At 41.3% G+C, this 19357-nt stretch overlaps 1 protein-coding gene across 3 annotated transcripts; it reads left to right on the forward strand.

The window, feature by feature from the left end:
• The first annotated feature begins 298 nt into the window (after nt 1-298).
• rnf13 (ring finger protein 13) lies at nt 299-19316 on the forward strand. Of its 3 annotated transcripts, none has more exons than XM_049731991.2 (10): nt 299-532; nt 1474-1661; nt 1767-1847; nt 4175-4297; nt 13390-13477; nt 14263-14353; nt 14427-14532; nt 14638-14731; nt 18340-18420; nt 18701-19316. In XM_049731991.2, the coding sequence occupies exons 2-10, from the start codon at nt 1548-1550 to the stop codon at nt 19051-19053; spliced, it is 1131 nt and encodes a 376-aa protein (XP_049587948.1). In that variant the 5' UTR covers nt 299-532; nt 1474-1547; the 3' UTR covers nt 19054-19316. The 3 variants fall into 3 exon arrangements, with proteins under 3 accessions (XP_049587948.1, XP_049587949.1, XP_068508356.1); XM_049731992.2 differs by lacking the exon at nt 299-532 and adding an exon at nt 933-1056; XM_068652255.1 differs by lacking the exons at nt 299-532; nt 1474-1661; nt 1767-1847 and adding an exon at nt 2793-2812.
• Nucleotides 19317-19357: the final 41 nt, after the last annotated feature.

The following is a 19357-nucleotide window of genomic DNA, read 5'->3' on the forward strand; positions in this document are numbered from 1 at the left end:
CAGATAATGCTTCTGTGCTGTTTCGCCCCGAGATAAAGCGTACGGACCTCATTGGAATGCCGGAGAGAAAAATCTGGACAAAAAAAAAGGAAAAAGATTAATTCTGTCCTAAGGCAAAAAAAAAAATCACACCTTACCGAACAATAAACAAAAGAAACTAATGAATATACTGTATGCTGTTGAATCAGTTTAGAGGTGCACGCAGCTCAAAATGTTGTTTTGGAGTTGTCACGTGTGAAATGTTTACATCTGGAATCATTTCCGGAAAGAAACTTTATTGACAGTAATTTTGTCCAATCAGAGCTAGGACGGTGGAGCGCTCGTATGGTGGAAACTTGTACGATCACTTGAAGCAAGAGGATAGCAAACTGGAAGGGATTAGCGGTTCGGCCCCGCGTTCTAAAGGGATGACGTGCATTCACGATCGATGTCGTTGCACTCATTATTTCACATGACTTGTAGAGTCGTATAGTTATGTCCCTGCTTGGAATCTCCTTAGGACAAGAAGAAAAAGCATCGCGGCGAAATCGAGGTAACACCCCTCCCTCCCCCATTCTCCGCTACAGCTAACCAGCGTTAGCGCGTTCCGAGCTCGGGAAGCCTTATTTTTTCCCTTGCACAACTCACATTTATTATCGCATCAAGTCATTTATTTGTGTTCACCATTCGAGAATAAGCAGTCTAGCCTCGTCATATCTGGTTTACACTGCTTGTCATTCCGTATTTACACGTGCAGTCGTGTTGGTAATGGGCGACTGAGATTTGTTTACCGTAGTCACCTCATAATATACATCCGATTCTGATTTGGACTGTTTGCACGTTTTGCCATCTTCAAGAAATAAGTTACATCTACTGTATTTTAGAATTGAAAGTCACTTGATTTTTAGTCATCTGCTCTCAGCTGTCATGTGCAGTGTAGCTTTCGCTTCCCTTATTTTTTCCTTTTTCCGCATTTATTGCACATTGTGGTACAAAATTAATTCATTCTGTAGGATGATGGCCGCACGTTGATTTCTGCATTACTCGTCTACAATAACTTAAGGCGCGTAGCTTAAGGTATTCTGTGTGTGTGTGTGTGTGTGTGTGTGTGTGTGTGTGTGTGTGTGTGTGTGTGTGCGTGTGTGCGTGTGTGCGTGTGTGCGTGTGTGCGTGTGTGTGTGTGTGTGTGTGTGTGCGTGTGTGCGTGTGTGTGTGTTTGTCCTGTCACAATGATACTGGCATAATGAACAAAAAATTATTAATGTGTTTTCTGATCAATTACAGCAAAGATAATTGATCATTTCCTCTGGCATATCACCACAAACTAAATTATAGTAAAGTAATGTACTCATATCTGCCTAAATTTCTTTAATATGGAATTGATTAACCAATTTATCACCACTGAAGCAATAAAATGACAATTTGGCAAATATTGCCCTTGTGTATTCCTTACTTTTCCTAAAAATTAAAAGGTATGGGTTTTTTTTTTTGTAGTTGCAACAACACGCTGCATTAGTGTGTTTATGAACGTGAGGTGCAGCATCTGAAAGTTGCAACGTAATGCCAAGATGCTGCTGTCCCTGGGAATGCTGATGCTGTCGGCCACGCAGATCTACACCATCTTCACTGTCCAGCTCTTTGCTTTCCTCAACCTGCTGCCCGTGGAAGCTGATATCGCAGCTGTGAGTAACTCACAATGCAAATGTTTTACGCAGGACTGCATTTGGTGATTTGTAGCCTTTTTATAATATGTCTTGGTAAATACAAAATTCTTAACCTTCTTTCAGTACTCATTTGACAACAATTCAAAGACTTTTGATGACCTCCCATCGAGGTTTGGATACCGACTTCCTAGCGATGGATTGAAGGTGAGTTTGAAAGCATCTGAGGTTTATACACATTAAACACCCAATCCGTGAAAAAAAGAATCCCATATGAAATAATGGAAGCACAAAAAAAATCTGTTCAATGGTCAGTCAACCTGGTGTCGTCGAAAGTTCTTGATTAAATTTGCAGGAAACTGCTTCATTGGCTGTGAAATGCCAAATCAACAAGTGGTCTTAACTCCCATCAAAGAAAAGCCAGTTTTGCAACATTTGTACTTTTTTGGAATTAGAAACATGCCCGCAGCACTGCATCTTGCATCACAAGGCAACACAAGACTGAGGATTCCCCTCAGGGCAAAAGTCGGGTCTAACAAAGCTTTCTCTGTTTTCACTTACACAACTGGCGCTGTTGCTGTGTATGCTTGCTACACGTTTCCAAAACAACGCCACGAGTGTCAACCCACAGAACGCAATTCCTAACCTTTGCGGCATTTGGTTATTTTTGCAGTTTAATGCTGTATGCATTGAAAACTCATGGCTGTGGTGACATCTCACCGCATCGAATTGAGGTTTTCCCCCAGTTGCCTGGGCTTTCCCCAGTGACAAATACATATTGCCAACCTCTAGCACATCTTAACCAGCTGAAAAAAACATCAAGCTAGCTCCTGCTCAGTCGCTTAGCAACCAGCAGCAACGTTTGGACTGGGCTGCCGTCCCCGTTCCGTCCTCTGTGAAAACAAAGTGTGTAAGTGCCTTAACATGATTGTCCAGTGCAGCTACATGAACTCTTTGTATCATGCTCCCAGCCTCTTTCATACAGAGACCTCACATCAGAGCCGCATCAGAGCTGCGACAGAAGGTCCATAGTTAAGAGAAACTACATGTCACAAGTCTGCAAAGGAGCAGTATTGGCCGCGACCGTGTGTGATTTTATACGGTGTCTAATGTGAAGAATCAAATTCACATCAAGTTGGGACATTGCTTTCAATGCAACAATGGTGGGAGAAGTGAGTGTCAAAGTCCTAGCAGTACTTTTTTTCTTCTTTTTTTTATTTAGACGTACAAAAAAGGGCTGCCATAAAGACAATAGAATTATTTTCATTTGTGAAAGCAGCACTTCATACACTACAATGTTAATGTGGCGAATTCTGACGTCACCAAAAGCAAAGACCCAACTATTTTAGATGAAATGTATTCTAATCATATTGACTTTGTCATTTAAAGTCAAATTTTCAGATCACTTGTCAGATAAATGTTTAGTCCATTCACACTTCTATTCTGAGTTATCCACCCAAATGTGGCCTATTTAGTTTTTATCAAAACAGGAAAATGGTTGTGGGTTTAATTTTGGTTTTTTCCATGCAGTGTTTTTTTTTTCTCTCTATAATGCAAGCCTTTCCTACCTCCTCGTCATTTCCTTGCCACATCCTGTATGTCCTTATTTGGCCAACCAAGAGCCCTTTGGCATGTCTCTACTAACTGTAGAGCCTTATTTGGCCTACAGATGGGGTGCTTGCCATAAGTTCCACAGTCAGTAGGGCGATAAGGCAGTAGCACAGTGACGTCATGGAGCTCTAGCAGTTCAGGCAACAGTGGTGAGGGAGCCAGAGTGTTTGGTAATTACTCACATCCTGTGGTTGATGTGCAGTTTAGTGAGTTTATGCATGAAAAACTATCTTAAAGTGGCTAGATGAAATGTTCTGTGTGTGTGCACGTGTGTGACGTGAGAGAGGGGAAGTGGTGATTGAGATGTTTTTTTGAGCCGTTATCTTGAAGGGTACTTGACTTCACCACACTTCCTGCACACTTCCTGTTGAAACAGCATCTACACTTATTATGCAGCCTTATAACCAGATCCTTTCTCCATTATTTGGCCTTTGCAAAATCCAGTCTAGTCCTTGTTTTTCACCCTTTTTTTTTGGGATCATCTTCACCCCCATATTTCTCTCTGTGGTCTGGTCTGGTTCCATTTTCACCTCATCACTGTCATTTTCTGTCTTACTCTGTGTATTTGTTTCTCTGTCTCTCTTTCACACGCGCTCGCTTTAGGTTGTTCTCTCTGTCTCTTGCTATCACTCGTGAAACTTCACAATCTGTTGGAAACAACAGACAGCTAGATAGAGGAAATGATTAGAGATTTGATAACCAAACGATGGATCGATAAAGAACATGAACAGAAAGATTGTATGCAGAATCTCATAACTGTGTGACACAAATGGTAACCACTAAATCCACCTGACCTTGACCTACATCCAAATTACAAGCATTTGAAATGAACCACTGTCCGCCGCTATATATTTTGTGATCATCTTGAACCCAGCATTACTGATGTGATAATGTCACAGATATTAATAATGTCATTCCCACAGGGTTTCCTGATTGGCGCACAGCCAGCAAATGCATGCCAGCCCATCGAGCCCCCGCCCAGGGACAACTCGACGGGCGCCTTCGTTGTCCTTATCAAGCGCTTTGACTGCAACTTCGATATTAAGGTTTGCTTTTTGTCGCTGCTTGGACAGAATGTGCCTGTGTGAAATGCAGCTGTGTCTTGACTTATGGCAAAAGATGATTTTCTATTATCATCCAATCTCGAGTAACACAGTTGTACAACATACAGTTTTTGTGCTTCAAAAACACACTATATTAAATATATGTTTTATTCTAATTGTATATATTATAGTCCCTTTTTCAATTAGTGGGGAAAACTGATTTAATATGAGGGAAATGAGGTATGAGTTTTGTTATGGAACAAATTAAACTTCTAAGTTAATATACCACTGCACAATATATTTACTGCTACCTTGACTGAATTATGTGTTTTATTTTTATCAATTAGTAGATCCTTAAAGCAACTGCACACAAATTTCAAAGCTTTAACTTGTTACTGAAAAGCAAATGTTTAAAGAAAAAAAACATTATTTCAACAGCCATGATGTTCCACTTGTCATGACATGGCGTTTAACGTATAGCTTGTCTAGAACGATAGCACAAAAACAGGAAGTGGGCTTCTTTGTCAAACTGACATCTGCCATACTTTTTTTTTGTTCGTGACTGACTAACGCATAAGTTTGGTGACTGCTGAATAACTTCAAATTATTTCTTTTTTTGTATTCATTCAGGAAATCATAAGGATACTAATTAGAATTGTTTTGATAAAATAAAAATATTTTGAACATTTTAAACACTGGCAAACCTTTGAACACAAGGCATTTTTAAACACCAGTGAAAATGTTATATACCCAAAAAGGTTACCAAGTTCATCATAGACCCCCACCAATGCTAAAACTAGTTAAGTTTGGATGAATACTTCCATACAAGCAATTAAAAAGTAAATTTTCCATAGTTGATTCTTCCCTTTGTTTGTCTTTTACTTGCTTTTTCTTAATCATGCTCTGTCAAAAGTGATGAAAGTGGGACAGAGTGGCAGGAGATATGATTTTAAAGGAGTGGGAGAAAGGGTGCGGGTGAAGAACTGCCTGGAAGAGGAGGTGTGAATAATTGTTGAGAGCCGAACAGAGCAGGCTGCTTTTTGGCAGCCTCTCCCCATCCATCCCTGTCGCATCTGGGTTGCATCCACTCTTCAATTGCACCTTCTCACTTGGATGAGCTTCATCCAACTTCTCATCCATATTGTTCTGTGTTTTTCAGTTTTGTTACAGCCTGTTTGGCCATTTCCCTCTTTTTGTCTTTTGTGACTGAACCAACCATACAGCCTTATAAGGTCCTACCACAGTACACAGACACGCTTTTTGCGTGTCTTTTGCCTGTGAGGACATTTATTGTTCCAAACCATTTACTCAAGGCCCCCACCCCCCATCCTCACCAGACTACTCCTGCACACACACAAAATGGCCTCACATTCCTAAAAATCTTTCCAAGACCAAGAACTACCTGAAACTCAGACACACTGGCTGTAATATAACCAGATTCCACCACACATATCTCGTGTGCACGGACACATCACACACACACACACACACACACGCCTTGATCGTTGTCATTTAAACTCCTCACCCCTTTACTAAGATCAGTGCTTTTGCATCTATTTATAGTCTGCTATTGGATGGGCGAAAACTTTGACGAAGAGACTCAGAGGAGAGAGTAGTGCCTCTATATACAGTGTACATATTTTTCATCCTTTTATATATGTTGCTGCACCGTTTGTTGTAAAATGTTTGTTTAAAAGTTTGCTCTGCTACTGCCATGCTATTTCTTAGCCTCCTTTGTGCATCTTGTGTGTGAGCTTTAAGCTTGCAGCTGTGTTTGTATTTGTATTAGTATTCTACTTGTGTATTTTTCTTTGTGTTTAGTTTAGCAGTAAACTTGGAAGCGAGTGTACATTTTTTGCTGCTTGCTATGTGGCAAAAGACACAGCATGCAATCTCTATATTTTATCACACCTATTGTGCACGTGTCAGCATTCAGCATGCCACGCCCATGTTATTTCCAAAGAGCCTCCCCCTAACACATAAGCTGTTAGCATCCATAATATATTTGTTGCTTTAATAGACAATAAAAGAGACTTGTGCCCACTTAACCTTCTATGAAGTGTGAGCACTTACACATACGCGCTCGTGTGTGTGTGAGTGCGTGTGTGTGGCGCTATCAGAGAGAAGAGGTCGAATGTCAAGAGAAAGCATTGAGTTGGGGAGGGGAGAATTGGATCAAGTGAGGGGGTGACACTACCGTGTGCGTGTGTGCGTGTGTGCGTGTGTGCGTGTGCGTGTGTGTGTGTGTGTGTGTGCGAGCGAGCGAGTGAGAGAAGGCGCTGGCATTCCTCCTGATTCCTTTTTAGAAAACAAATCTCCAGAGAAAGAGGTCTCACACTTCCTGTCTGCTGAGATTTTTGGATGTATTTGGAAGAGGCGGGGCAGCGCATGGCATCACTGACCTCTATACAGGCGGTGGGGGGTGAACAGGAAACTGGATACCCCACCGCCTCCCTTCGTTCATTGTCAGAGTCTTTGCAGACTGACACTCTGTTTGTTGCCCCTGCATGCATTTTCAAGTCTATACACATTGAGACATAATGTTCTAGTTATGCAACACATAGATACGAGGCCAAAAGTTTTGACACACACATTTGCTGGCATTGGACTGACAATCTAGCTAGAGTCGTCAGATGTCTCAGAGCCTATCCTGAATGATTTTTATCTCGTGGCATGGGCTGTGTTTAGTTGTTTTTTTTCCTACATGATCTACTCAGAAAATGGTCACAGCCTCCAATTGTAAATATTAAACCTGATTAGATTTCTGATTGTGTGTGGTAAATACTGGTGGGCGATTGTGACGTAAAATCGAACTTTAGCCAATTAGGAAGTAACATGAATTTTTTAAATAACTAGATAAGCCTAACTTCTGTTCTTCTCTTACTGTTTCCTTTTTATTTTTCAGTAGTCCTGATATCTGCCTGTCACAGATCACTTTTGGTACTCTAATCACACCACATACTAAAAGGTTAGTTGCAAAGGCCAAGCCCTCATTGATAACCAAATACCATCCCTTGTCTTCTCTGGACAAACTTATTTTCTAGAAAGTGACTTCCCCCAGTCCCTTAACCTGAATAGGCGTTTATCACTGTGAGAAATAGCATCTTTGTTACTCTTCTTGACAGCAGGCCACCCTTGAAGTTGTCTCGTCACTGTGGGCGCTGACATTTCTGAACAAGTTCTGCATTTGCGGTGGCCCCAATCTTGCAGCTGAATCACCTGACACTTTGGAGACTTTGTTTGTACTTCTCTTGCTGGGTTTCTTTTTAAAAGATTTTGATGAGCCAATAATTAGCGGATTTAACGGTGTTTTTTTTTTTTCAGCTTACAGTGGTTAACAGAGGAAGTTGAATGATTTCAAGCAGTGTTTTTAATTATACAGGACAATTTTTAGTGAGTGTAAAAATGTGATTATGGTAACATTAATGCAGTGAAAGACTCTTTTAATAACTCTCAAGGTGGCGCTCTTCCTCTCTCTCATTCTCACTTACACCTAAAGGGGCCGCACCCAGTGAAGTAATAAACAAATCAATGACACTGCTCGCTATGAAGTTTTTCACTCTGAATATCAGAGTAGTTTTTATCAAATGAAATCATACAACGATCGCAAGCCACAGCACGTTTCAACATGACAATATGGCCCATCAAGATGTTAGCAGGGTAAAAAAAAATAAAAAGAGTAGTTAGGCATATCTTTGCTTTGGGCGTGGCGGTGTTACTTCCGCATCTTTTTTTTTTTTTTTTACCAGCAGAAATAACATGTTTGAAACACTGGCTGACTAAGGTGTGGCCTTCAAGGGTCATTTTTCAGCACTAGTTTTGTCACCATTTGAGTTAACCATTTCTTATCTTGAAAAAAACTCATCTTACAGTGTGTGCTGGTTGGTAGGCAAATTCTGTTTGTGCCTCACTGACCTCACAGCCCTGGAGCTATGCACAATAACAAACACCACACGTACAGAGCTAGCTTTATTAACTTGATGAGCTAGCTTTACGCACGCAGTCTCATGACTACGGCTGACTGAATGTATGACTGCTGAATGTTTGTGGGTGCTGATTCTTCAAGTTGTCCATTTGTCTTGCAATGTGTTGTGGCAATAAACAGCACAGACTGCTCCACATATGAAAACACACACTGTCAAGGGGACAGTGTTTCTCTAAATCACAGGTGTCAAACTCAAGGCCCGGGTGCCCAGATACGGCCCGCCACATCATTTTATGTGGCCCGCGAAGACAAATTGTGCATCAAATTCCTGTGTCACTACTAGAATTGCAAATTGTCTTCACTTTTAATATTTTTTTTATATTTGACCAGTTTTTACTCGTCTGATTTGAAAATGAGTTATTTGTCAGTTTGTTTTGTAGCTTTTACTGTATATAATATGAGGTGCTCATGCATTTATTTGGGTTGACAGTTATAATGGCCCTCCGAAAGACGCTATGACTACAATGCGGCCCGCCAAAAAAATGAGTTTGACACCCCTGCTCTAAATATTTCCAATTTCCACAGCATGTTTTTTATATATAAGACATACGTCCTTGTACTTAAAGCAAGTCAGCCTTTGTCTTATGTATTGAGGATAATGTGTCGTGCCAAATCTGATAAGCGAATGATCTATTTGGGCACTCGATATGATAATGAACACAATAGCTTCTCTCCCTAAGACAAGTGTGAAAGAAAGAGAACTTGCTGGTGCCAGGTTCATTCAAATCTGTTACAGCTCTCTATGGTTACACAGCAAACAAAATGATCATCTCGCACACAATAAAATAACTTTGCAGCTGTGCAGGATTATCATTGAGCTGGACTCCTCCCCTGCAGTGTGCAAGTTTATTGAACGCTTTATCTAATCAGCCGTCTGGACCTTGGTGCTAGAAACCTTTTGTGAAATTCCTCTGAAACCTAAGGAGAGGGTGGGGAATGGGGGTTGGGTGCTTCGGAGGAAGCCAAATGAGTGCATGGCAAAAAAAGGGGGCGGGGGGGTTAGACGGGAGGCAAGGAAGAAAGGCTTGAGTGTAGTGACATCAGAGTAGTGGCTGGGCAGATGTAAGGATGTAGTCAGAAAGGATGAGTGGATATTTATTATTATATCCGCTTTCAGTCACTCCCCTCCTGTTTGCATTCTTGAAACTAGTCAGAGAAGAGAGAAATGCCTTATGGTTAACAAACGTACCAACTTTACAAACCTATCACCAAATTAATATTTTAAGCAAGCAAAATGGTGCAATCAGGGTAAAAAAATACACAGGGAAGATGAATTGAGAGAATGTGAGTGGAATGAGGATAAGGGGAGGGATTTGATAGTATGGTATAACAAAACAGGACATGTGGCAAACTGCTTTAGCTGCAGTGATGCATCAGGGAAGAAAGAGATCTTGAGTGAAGGAATCTGCGGATATTGACACACACACACACACACACAAACACACACACACAAAGTGCTGATGTAGCAATGATCGATGAGGCCATCTATTTCTACACAGGTGTTGCTATAAAACACTGGAACGGCAGTTACTCTGCAGATGGTGTCATTTTCCTCCGATTCCCAAATTTGTCTCGATTAGTTGGTCATTCATCAGCGTGTTAAAAACTTATCAATACAGATTTTACCTTTAGCCTTGTTTTTAGTCTTTATGGAATCCATATGGTAAATCCACTAGTCTCAGTCTTGTCTGTGGGCAGAAGATGAGTGTGGAGAAATTAATTTACTTTAGAGCTTTTTTTTTTCTGCTGGTTAGGGTTAGGACTTTTGGGCAGAGTGTGAAGAAGAAGGGAGTCCGAATACAATCAATTTCAGAATTCTATTCAGGTGAATTTGTGGGAAACACTGCAGCTGGAATGTTTTCAGTGATGTCAACAAATTCCGACTGACTGGAAAATGTGCAAAAAATGCAAAATATCCAGTGGATCTGATCTGGGTCAAGTCTAATCACATCTGTCACCGCAAGCAGACCTTTCCTGATTTCTACTTATTTTTTTGTGGGAAACGGTGTCGCTTGAAAGGAGCTCTTGTGGGAGGGGACCAAAGAATTGTCCGTGTCACGTAGGGCCCATTCATTGCGCAACTTGCTTGTATGCTTGTTTCACCCGTGCGAGCACTTTGATACAAAGTCTATCCCGAACACTTTCCTAACTCAAACACAAATGGAAGAGTTGGACCTTGAGTATGAGTAATCTCTCACTCATAAATTGTAGAATAATGAATGATTGTTTCTCCCAGCAGTTAATGAGGATAATTGCCACTTTGCATATTGTAAACTTGAAGAACCTGAAGAACTTAAATGTGTGCACCCAAGCATATGCACTTTAATACTTGAGTGACTTGAGATATATATATATTTTTTTTAAAGTTCAAAGAATGTGCTAAAAGTAGAATTACTTTCATAATAAGTCTACGACGAGGCAGTGGCCTGTCAGTACTTCTCTGGTAGGGCACGTAATTGTTGATATTGGGAGAAAATATGCTATTTTTTCGACATGTATTGTGTTCTGTTCAGCAGGTTGTATTCCAATTTAATCAGTGTTGTTTTTTTTTTTAGATACAGTCAGCCTGAATGTGGTTCTGCCCTATAAATGTCCTGTAGAGTTCAGCAGAATCAAGTGGTGTGTCAATGTGTCCACATTTGATGAAATAGGGGTTAGACTAGTGCCTTTGGCTAGACTTTTTTTTTTTTTCTTAATGTAAATAACTTTCATAAAAGCTTATATAAGTAGTCCACATAAAAATGGGCTCTTTGAAAAATGCCTTTGAAGTAAAATTGCATGTTTTGACAAAATGTCATCAAAGCGTTTTACATTAAAAGCAGTGTAATTCATTCATTAATGGTAAAAAGTGCAATCTTTGTGTTAGCTTGTCTCCAATGCAGATGAAAGTAGATAGAGAGGGGGGGAGGGGGGGTGAGCACAAGCCCGGATGTGGTAATGAATAACCAAGCTAGAGAAACCGGTTAGTCTGTCAAGCGAGGTATGTCCTAGTTTGACAGAGTTTAGAAATGTAAATGATTCCATGTCTTCCCAGCTGCAGGTTCTCAGAAACATTGTTTACTAACTTTACGCTAAAGATATGTAACACGACCGACTATATGAGTTGAAGAGCAATGCAGAAATGCGTGACAGTTTCTAGTCCCACATGCATTATTTTCCCCTCCGTTGAGAACTTGCACTTCTCTTTTCTTATTCTCTCACTTCTGCTCTCCTTTTTGAGCCCTCCCCCTTTTAGTCTCAGGAATGTATCAAATGTCCATATTTCTGCAGTGGCTGAATTCCTCTTGCACAGACAGATCGCACAAACGGTGCTTTTGTAATCTAACGAATGAAAAAAGACAATAATGGTATGCAAATGAACATTCTCTGTCACTGTTTCATCACTAATCTAATCTTTATGCAGTCTATGAATTGATACAATGCTTATGGTGCTAGAGTCAGCTCTCCTTATCACACAAATCCAATAATTGTCCATGCATGTCCCTCCTCCAGATAGTGGCTATTGATACATCCAAACAATACACCTTCATAGCCAAACACATGCAGTCACATTGGTTCAACTGCCATACACTCCGATTCACATATGCGTGCACGCTCATAGAATCACAATGACATGACACAGACAAAAGACAGGGCTGTTCTGCCTTAAGCGTCACACGTGCACAGTTGGCTCGTCACAGATCTAAATGGATTGTCTTGCATGGTGTCAGAGTTATTTTACGGTGAGAAGCTGGTTTGAGCTACAGTGGACAGCTACAGTGTCAAAGCATTGCACGGTTATTTTTTTCCCTAGAATCAGAATCTGAAGATTTGAGATGATAAACTTGGTCATTCTATGATATATATACACGCACACACACACACACACACACACACACACACACACACACACACACACACACACACACACACACACACACACACACCATGTAAGTCAAGAGAAGATACATGTCAACATGAGTGTCACTACTTTCATCTGTCATAATAATAAACAAAAGTTGTCAACATTGAGTTCATTCCAACAAATTGATAGTCCTTCCTTCTTTTTGTTCATCTTCATTAGAAAGTCAATGGGGGAGGTGTGGACAATAAATACAAGTTACAAAGGACAGTGAATCATCAGTTGTTTGACTGCTTAGTTCCAAGTCTATCAAGGCGAGAACACAAATTTATTATTACAAGATTATTTTGTCACATCCTATTTCCTTCTCAACATCTGCTGTCAGCGAGCCCATTATAACAATAGCTAAACAGGATACCACAGCTTCTGTCCTGAATGGGAGCCCAGTCATTCATTACGTTTCCTGCACATCCATGATGCAGCAAACATAGGGAGCTGAGATGCTGCACCCCCAAACATCCTTTATAAAATGCCTTTTTTTTTTAATCACACACCACTGTAGTTATTTAATAGGGTACACTAAGGTGCATGAGGTCTTGGATTTCTGAAGTCCACCATCATTTCTGTGGTTTTTGTGGTGGACTCTCAGACTAGATGACAAAGTCCTGACTCAGTGTCCTTTACTCTTCACCTTGGCCAGTTGGACTGGATGGCGTTGGAGGAGTCCCAAAATTTGGTTCCCCTTTGTGAGAACGCCATGCAACGGGGCAGAGCACCAAACCGTTATTTTATGACCACACACAGTCCAAACCGTCACTTTATGACAGAACACAGTCATAAAAGGAAGTAATCATAAAATGACTTCAAATGAAATTTAGATGTGGGGAGATCACAGCTAATGTTAGTATTTCAAGCTCCACCCACCACACATATTGAAGTCCTGTTTTTCTTGCAGTATGAAATACCCGTGGTCGTTCTTGAATGAAAGTCTCCTTGGGGTTTGAGATGAACCTGCATGGGCAAGTTGTGTGTTTATCGTATCCGAGGGAATGCTATGGGCCTTGGGTGTGTGTGAAGCAAGCATGTTGTTTCTTGTGAAGACTCTTGGGGAATGGGCTGCTTGCACCACCATGTCACCATTCTACTTCATTCTGATGTGATAATACATTTAGATGGTTCCAGCTGGAACATAACAAAATGAGGGCAGCTTTCTAGATGCACTCCAGATAAATCTGTGCTAACCAGGATGCAAATGTTGTCTTCTCCCAGGTCCTCAATGCACAGAAAGCTGGGTACAAGGCAGCCATTGTTCACAATGTGGACTCCGATGACTTGATCAGCATGGGCTCCAACGATTGTAAGTTTCCTCAACAGCTACCTGCTTACAAAGCCCGAGAAGAGTTGAGGAATCCCTATCAAGTCCCAAGATGTTTCCCGGAATGTTGCGATGCCCTACGGCGGCTGAGCACAGCCTGCTTTAGTCACCATGATAGTATCTGTCCCCTGTCCTCACTTGAAGGGGAGCAGCATGATAAATCATCCACGAGGTGCAAATTCGCCATACGCTCGGTTACAGACCTGCCGGGCGTGTTTCTTCTTGTTGAGACGTGCCCCATTTAACCATTTCTCCTTTTCACACCTGCCTGACAGCTCAGCTCCTGGTATTTTTCCATGGTGAAGCTCCTGTAATAGCTGTAAAATCACACTTGATAGCTGGTCAGCTAAGAATGGCAGCTCAATTACAGCTGCTCACAGCTCATCCCTTGGCGTTCACTTTTCTTGAAAGCACTGCTGCAGTCAGGTTGACTTTCATTTCAATTATGTTCAACCTTTGTAATATTTGACAATTAAACACGCATTTACGACAGCTATGACACCAACCTTACATCGGATGGTGGTGGAATACATTGGTCAACACTAACATTTGAATCAAGCATTAATTGTATTAAATAAGAAGATCCTCTTTAGCCACCTTGGCACCGCATAACTCAACTCGGCTATCCTCAGCTCCACTCGCCTTGGTTTGAGTTGGGTTTTCACTTTGTAATAATATCACATAGCTAAACTTAGCAATCAAGAAGAGAAATCTAAAAGTCTTGATTATTATTTTTTTCTTCGAATTTCTATTCTTTTGGTTTCTAGTGGACATAATGAAGCAGATTGACATTCCTTCCGTGTTTGTGAGTGAAAAAACGGCCAAATCTCTGAAAGATGACTACCTGTTTGACAAAGGGTAAGTAACTTAGTTAATTGTAATTGCCATATTATTGTGGATCACACTCCTTGAATTGTAACTGATGTTTCAGGGGTCGTGTGCTCCTCATGCCAGACTTCAGCCTTCCGCTAGAGTATTACTTGATCCCCTTCCTCATCATAGTTGGAATCTGCCTCATCCTCATTGTTGGCTTTATGGTAGGTGTCTTGTCCAGAGTCCAAGTTAGAACAAAGCTCGGCTAATAGATCACTACTGGAGTACTGTTACAATGATGAAGTCGTGAACACTTTGATTGTTCCTAGATCACAAAGTTTGTCCAAGATCGCCACAGGGCTCGAAGAAGCCGCCTCCGTAAAGATCAGTTGAAGAAACTTCCGATCCACAAGTACAAAAAAGGTAAATACCGCTCCTGTTGTTCTTCCTGTATTGTCAAGTCGGTTGCTATCCAGCATTGGTTTTCTTCCGATTCGACCCAGATGAGCGTCATCACCGATGCACTCTGACATATTCTTCCATATTGGCGCTAATCGGATTATTATCGTCTCAAATGTTTTTTTCTTTTCAAGCTCGCCCTGGGTGATCAGAGGTATTCTGAGTGGACACATGATGGTTAGCTTTTACTTTGTGGGACTCTTCAGTTCATTACGATTCAGCTCAGGTCAATACCGATCAGGCTTGATGTGTCAGCAAACATAGCAGAAAGACAGCGTGTAATTTGCCAATCAAGCAAAGCAATGAGCGGCAGAGTCTGATTAGTGGTCTTTAAAAGTTTTTTTTTTTTTTTTTTTTTTTTTTAATCAGACACTACCCAGAAAATGTGTAGTGACCTGGAGTGCTAAGTGCAAACAAGTTGACTGAACTCCACACAACAGGTTTGAGAAAAATGTGACGCATTTTAGAGTAAATCTGCAAATTGCCATGCCATGTGCTCAGGGACTATCCTGCACTGGTCCAACAAGACTGCCGGGCAGTAGGAAGTTTCTTTTTTTCTTTCTTTCTTTGCGATCCTGCCAGCTGAGTCATACTATTGGGTGACAGGGAGGCACCAAATGTGTATCTAATCACATTTATGGCAGGCTTGCTCGGAAGCAAACCAAATGATGACTTAAGAGTATGTAGAGGGAGCACAAGTGTGCAGTGTGATGGGATTTATCCGTTACTGCTTATTTGAAGAAGACTACTAAAGGAGCCAGCTAGTATAAAACTGCCATAATTATTAAGTGGAGGGTCCTTAAATTGAAGTATTGACTGTTTGGGCAATGTAATTAAGTCAGTAAATTGATTATTTATATGACATTTTAATGAGCTAGCTAACATGCAAACAACAAGCACAAAAAATAAACATACAGAAGTTGCGAATGAAACCCGGAACCTCCCAACTGCGAGGTAATTGTCTTAACCACCATGTGTAAAATAAGTGTCGCAAAAATACCACGATCAGTTCATCTTTTTATGCCAGTAGTAAGAATTTGGACCTTCCAGTGTATAACGCTTCTGTATGCTCAACAAAAGAATATGATTTGCATGCTGTGCTTGCATTAAGTCGGCAAAATGGACATGTCACATTTCCAAAGCTGGTGTCCAGTTGTGTACAGTGAAATCTACAGTGCCCATGTAATTGGTGCACAATAGCGGCGTGAGACATGGGATCTGTGTCAATACACAGGATTATGTAACAGCAGCTGCAACGCCTGTCAGCGTCGTGCTGCCATTTTAATATCTTCGGTTCCAGTGTGATTGCACAGTCTTGCATCATCCTGGCTCACCTTTAGTGTCGGAACACAATCACCACCTTCTGTCTATGGCAAGAGCTTGTGGCACATATTTGGAGGTCCCTCGTCAGTGCTGATATATAACTTAATGCTGACACACACACACACACACACACACACACACACACACACACACACACACACGCACACACACACACACACACAGTGAACAGAACAGCTGCAGTGTTTCGGGACTGGGCACAGAGAAACGCTCTAATTCAGCGACTCACCACACACTATTTCCATTGAGTCTCCTTGCTAACACACTTCACGGTGCTCATCAAGTTCAGTGGGACAACGAGGCTCCTCCGAGAAGCGAGAATGCTGCTTGCAAAGCTAGCTTATTAATAAAAGAAAGACATAAAATGGGAGAGAACGTGTTGGGTTTTTACTTGTCTGTTTTCAAGGATGACAGGAATTTAAGATGCCACCAAAATGCCATTTGAGAGTGTACAGAGGGTGAAGAACAACTTTTTGTCAAATTAAAACATGGGAAAAATTGATCATCCAATAGAATACTACACAAACTTTCTCTCCCTTGAGAGCAAATATTTTCAAATTCACCAACCTTGCTATCAAGCAGCAAAAGTGTGCAATGCAAGGATAGTGAAGCGTGCACGAGTGTTCTTGCACACATCTTATAAGTCCTTCCCTATTTAAAAAAAAAAAAAAAAAAGGCACTGGACCAGTTTGTCAAGTCTTAAGAAAGCCTGGGCAGGTTTCATGACTGTCCACTTGCTGTATTTGTCTTTGGGTGATTGTGTTTACAGATGGCAAAAAGCAATGCACAAGACATGTATTGGCAATTAAATCCACAAATTTATACACCTCAAAAAAATTACCATTCATTTTTTTCACCACTTGGATTAAAGTATAAGTATAGTTATTATAGTATAAGTATAGAATATAGGCAATTAGCGTATCGTTCAATAAATCAACATCAGTGACAGCTAACTCTTCAATGTATGTGTATGAACAAAAGCACTTACGAATGAGATATAAGTTACCACCTGTTTTTGTCCTTTAGGGATAAATGTGCCTATTTCGAGCATATGACGTAACAAGGGATTAAATGAGACCTGGCATCCATTGGAGTGGAGGCCACAGTTTTGGGGAATTTGTGTTTATGGATTCTATTGTTCGTGTAAAAACATTAAGGACTTGAGTTCAGGGGAACAATGTTGCTAAGCAAAACAGCAGCCCCTATGGAAGCACTTAAACCGTCTCGGGTAAATTTGAACCCATTTGTGATGGGAAAATGTGTCGTGATAGTCAATATTGTACAAGTATGCGTGTAAGTAAATGTCTAATAACTTTAGTAAATAACTGATCACATGAAGAATTCAGGTTGTGTTCATAATCCGTTGGTCCACAAAGGAAGTGAACGTGTCAATGTAGTTGCGCTCGTTTTTGTTTGTCATGAGGAAATGAAACTGAAACATGGCAAACAAACAAATCCGTTAACGTACAGCCACGATCCAGTCTAGTGGCTGGTCTGTCTGTAATTGTATTGAAGCATCTCTTACGTTACCCAAACTTGGTCTTGAATATTTGACAATAAAAGATGAAGTGAAAAGTTTGCCTTTAAGTTTCAGTTGCTGACAGTGAGAGAGGAGGAAGGCAGGAGGCGGATGAGAAGGGCAGTGGTGGATGTGACTGAGCGTCCTTATAAGGTCACATGCAGCCCTGGCGTAGACATCAGAAGAAAACATGCTCACTCTGAGCTTACGTAAACACAGCAGCTCGCAAGTGTCCACCCTCCCTCAAGCACAGGCTTGGAAGAAAAAGGAGGTAGGGGGGGCGCTGTGGAATTTGAAAAAGGAGTGCGTTGGTAAATTCCTCAAGTGACCTCTTTGGCAGGACTTGTTTGAAAAAGTCATGCCAAGATTGTGAGGAGAACGTTAAACATGGATGAAGGGTGTGGAGTCAGTGGCAGAATTAGTTTTGATTATTTAACAGTAATGTTAAAACACGCAAATACATTTAAAAACATGTTTCATTCATTTCCATTGTCTATAGCACTTGTCCTGGTGATTGAGTTAGTGAGAGGCAGTATGCACCTTGAACACAAAGGTTTTCTAATACTTTTGTTAATCGGAGGCTGAATTAGGAAAGATTGGTAAAGATTGGTATGAAAGACCAAAAGAAAACTTTTCCTGGCGAGTTTGGTGTTGAGAAACAAAAGTGTTAATTGAAGCCAGGAAGTCAATCAAAAACAAATTTGTTTCTCAGGAGACATCTATGACGTGTGTGCCATTTGCCTGGATGAGTACGAAGAAGGAGACAAACTGCGGGTCCTGCCATGTTCTCATGGTGAGTCCGGTTTGCATGGACACGCAAGTGAAACGGGTTCAACACCTTTAGCACCAACTACAGCGGACCCCCGGAGTGATCTGGCCCAAAAATAGCAAAAATTCATAGAATTGATACTCATGGAAATCCATGGGGGATAGGGGTGCGTTGGTAAATCAACCCGTCCCCCCAAATCACAAACTACGTTTTGTATGAAAAACACCAACAAAAACCGAGCATAGGAAAATCAAGGTTCCATGGTACCATACTCTCGTTATGAACCACACTGCTGTCCCCACAGCCTACCACAGCAAGTGCGTGGACCCATGGCTGACCAAAACCAAGAAGACGTGTCCCGTGTGCAAGCAGAAAGTGGTCCCCTCGCAGGACGACTCGGACTCTGAGGAGGGCGGCGGTGACGATGAGGCGTCCGAAAGCACCCCGCTGCTGCGCTCACTAGCCTCCACCAGCGCCCACTCTTTTGGCACCATGTCTGCTGCGTCTCAGGCCAATCGGGACCAGGAGTCGTCTTCGGACTCTGACTCGCTGTATGAAAGCAGCGACACGGAGGAGGAGGTCACCGTGGAGAGCGTGGTGTTTGTCCAGATGCCGCAGTCAAACCCGGAAGGCAACAACAACATGCTTCAAGCTTGATTTTGTCATTAAGGACTTTACTGCTTACTTTGATATCATTCCCCTACATATACATATGTACATTGATTGCAAGCTGGCAAATGAAGCATGGAAGGAAGTCTGCTGTGCACCTGTGGTAGGACTACACATATTGACTGTACGAGTTACAAAAACAAGACACACTCCCTAAGGAATGAGACAATATCCAGATGAGCACTGCTTGAATACACCCATCACCGTACGTATAAATTGGTTCACAGTCGTTTTATTTTTTATTGTACATACACACACTGATGCACCTTTCAACTGCTATGCAGCCTTTTTT

This window comes from Syngnathus scovelli, chromosome 10, assembly GCF_024217435.2.
Source record: "Syngnathus scovelli strain Florida chromosome 10, RoL_Ssco_1.2, whole genome shotgun sequence".
In the NCBI taxonomy this organism is placed as follows: domain Eukaryota; kingdom Metazoa; phylum Chordata; class Actinopteri; order Syngnathiformes; family Syngnathidae; genus Syngnathus; species Syngnathus scovelli.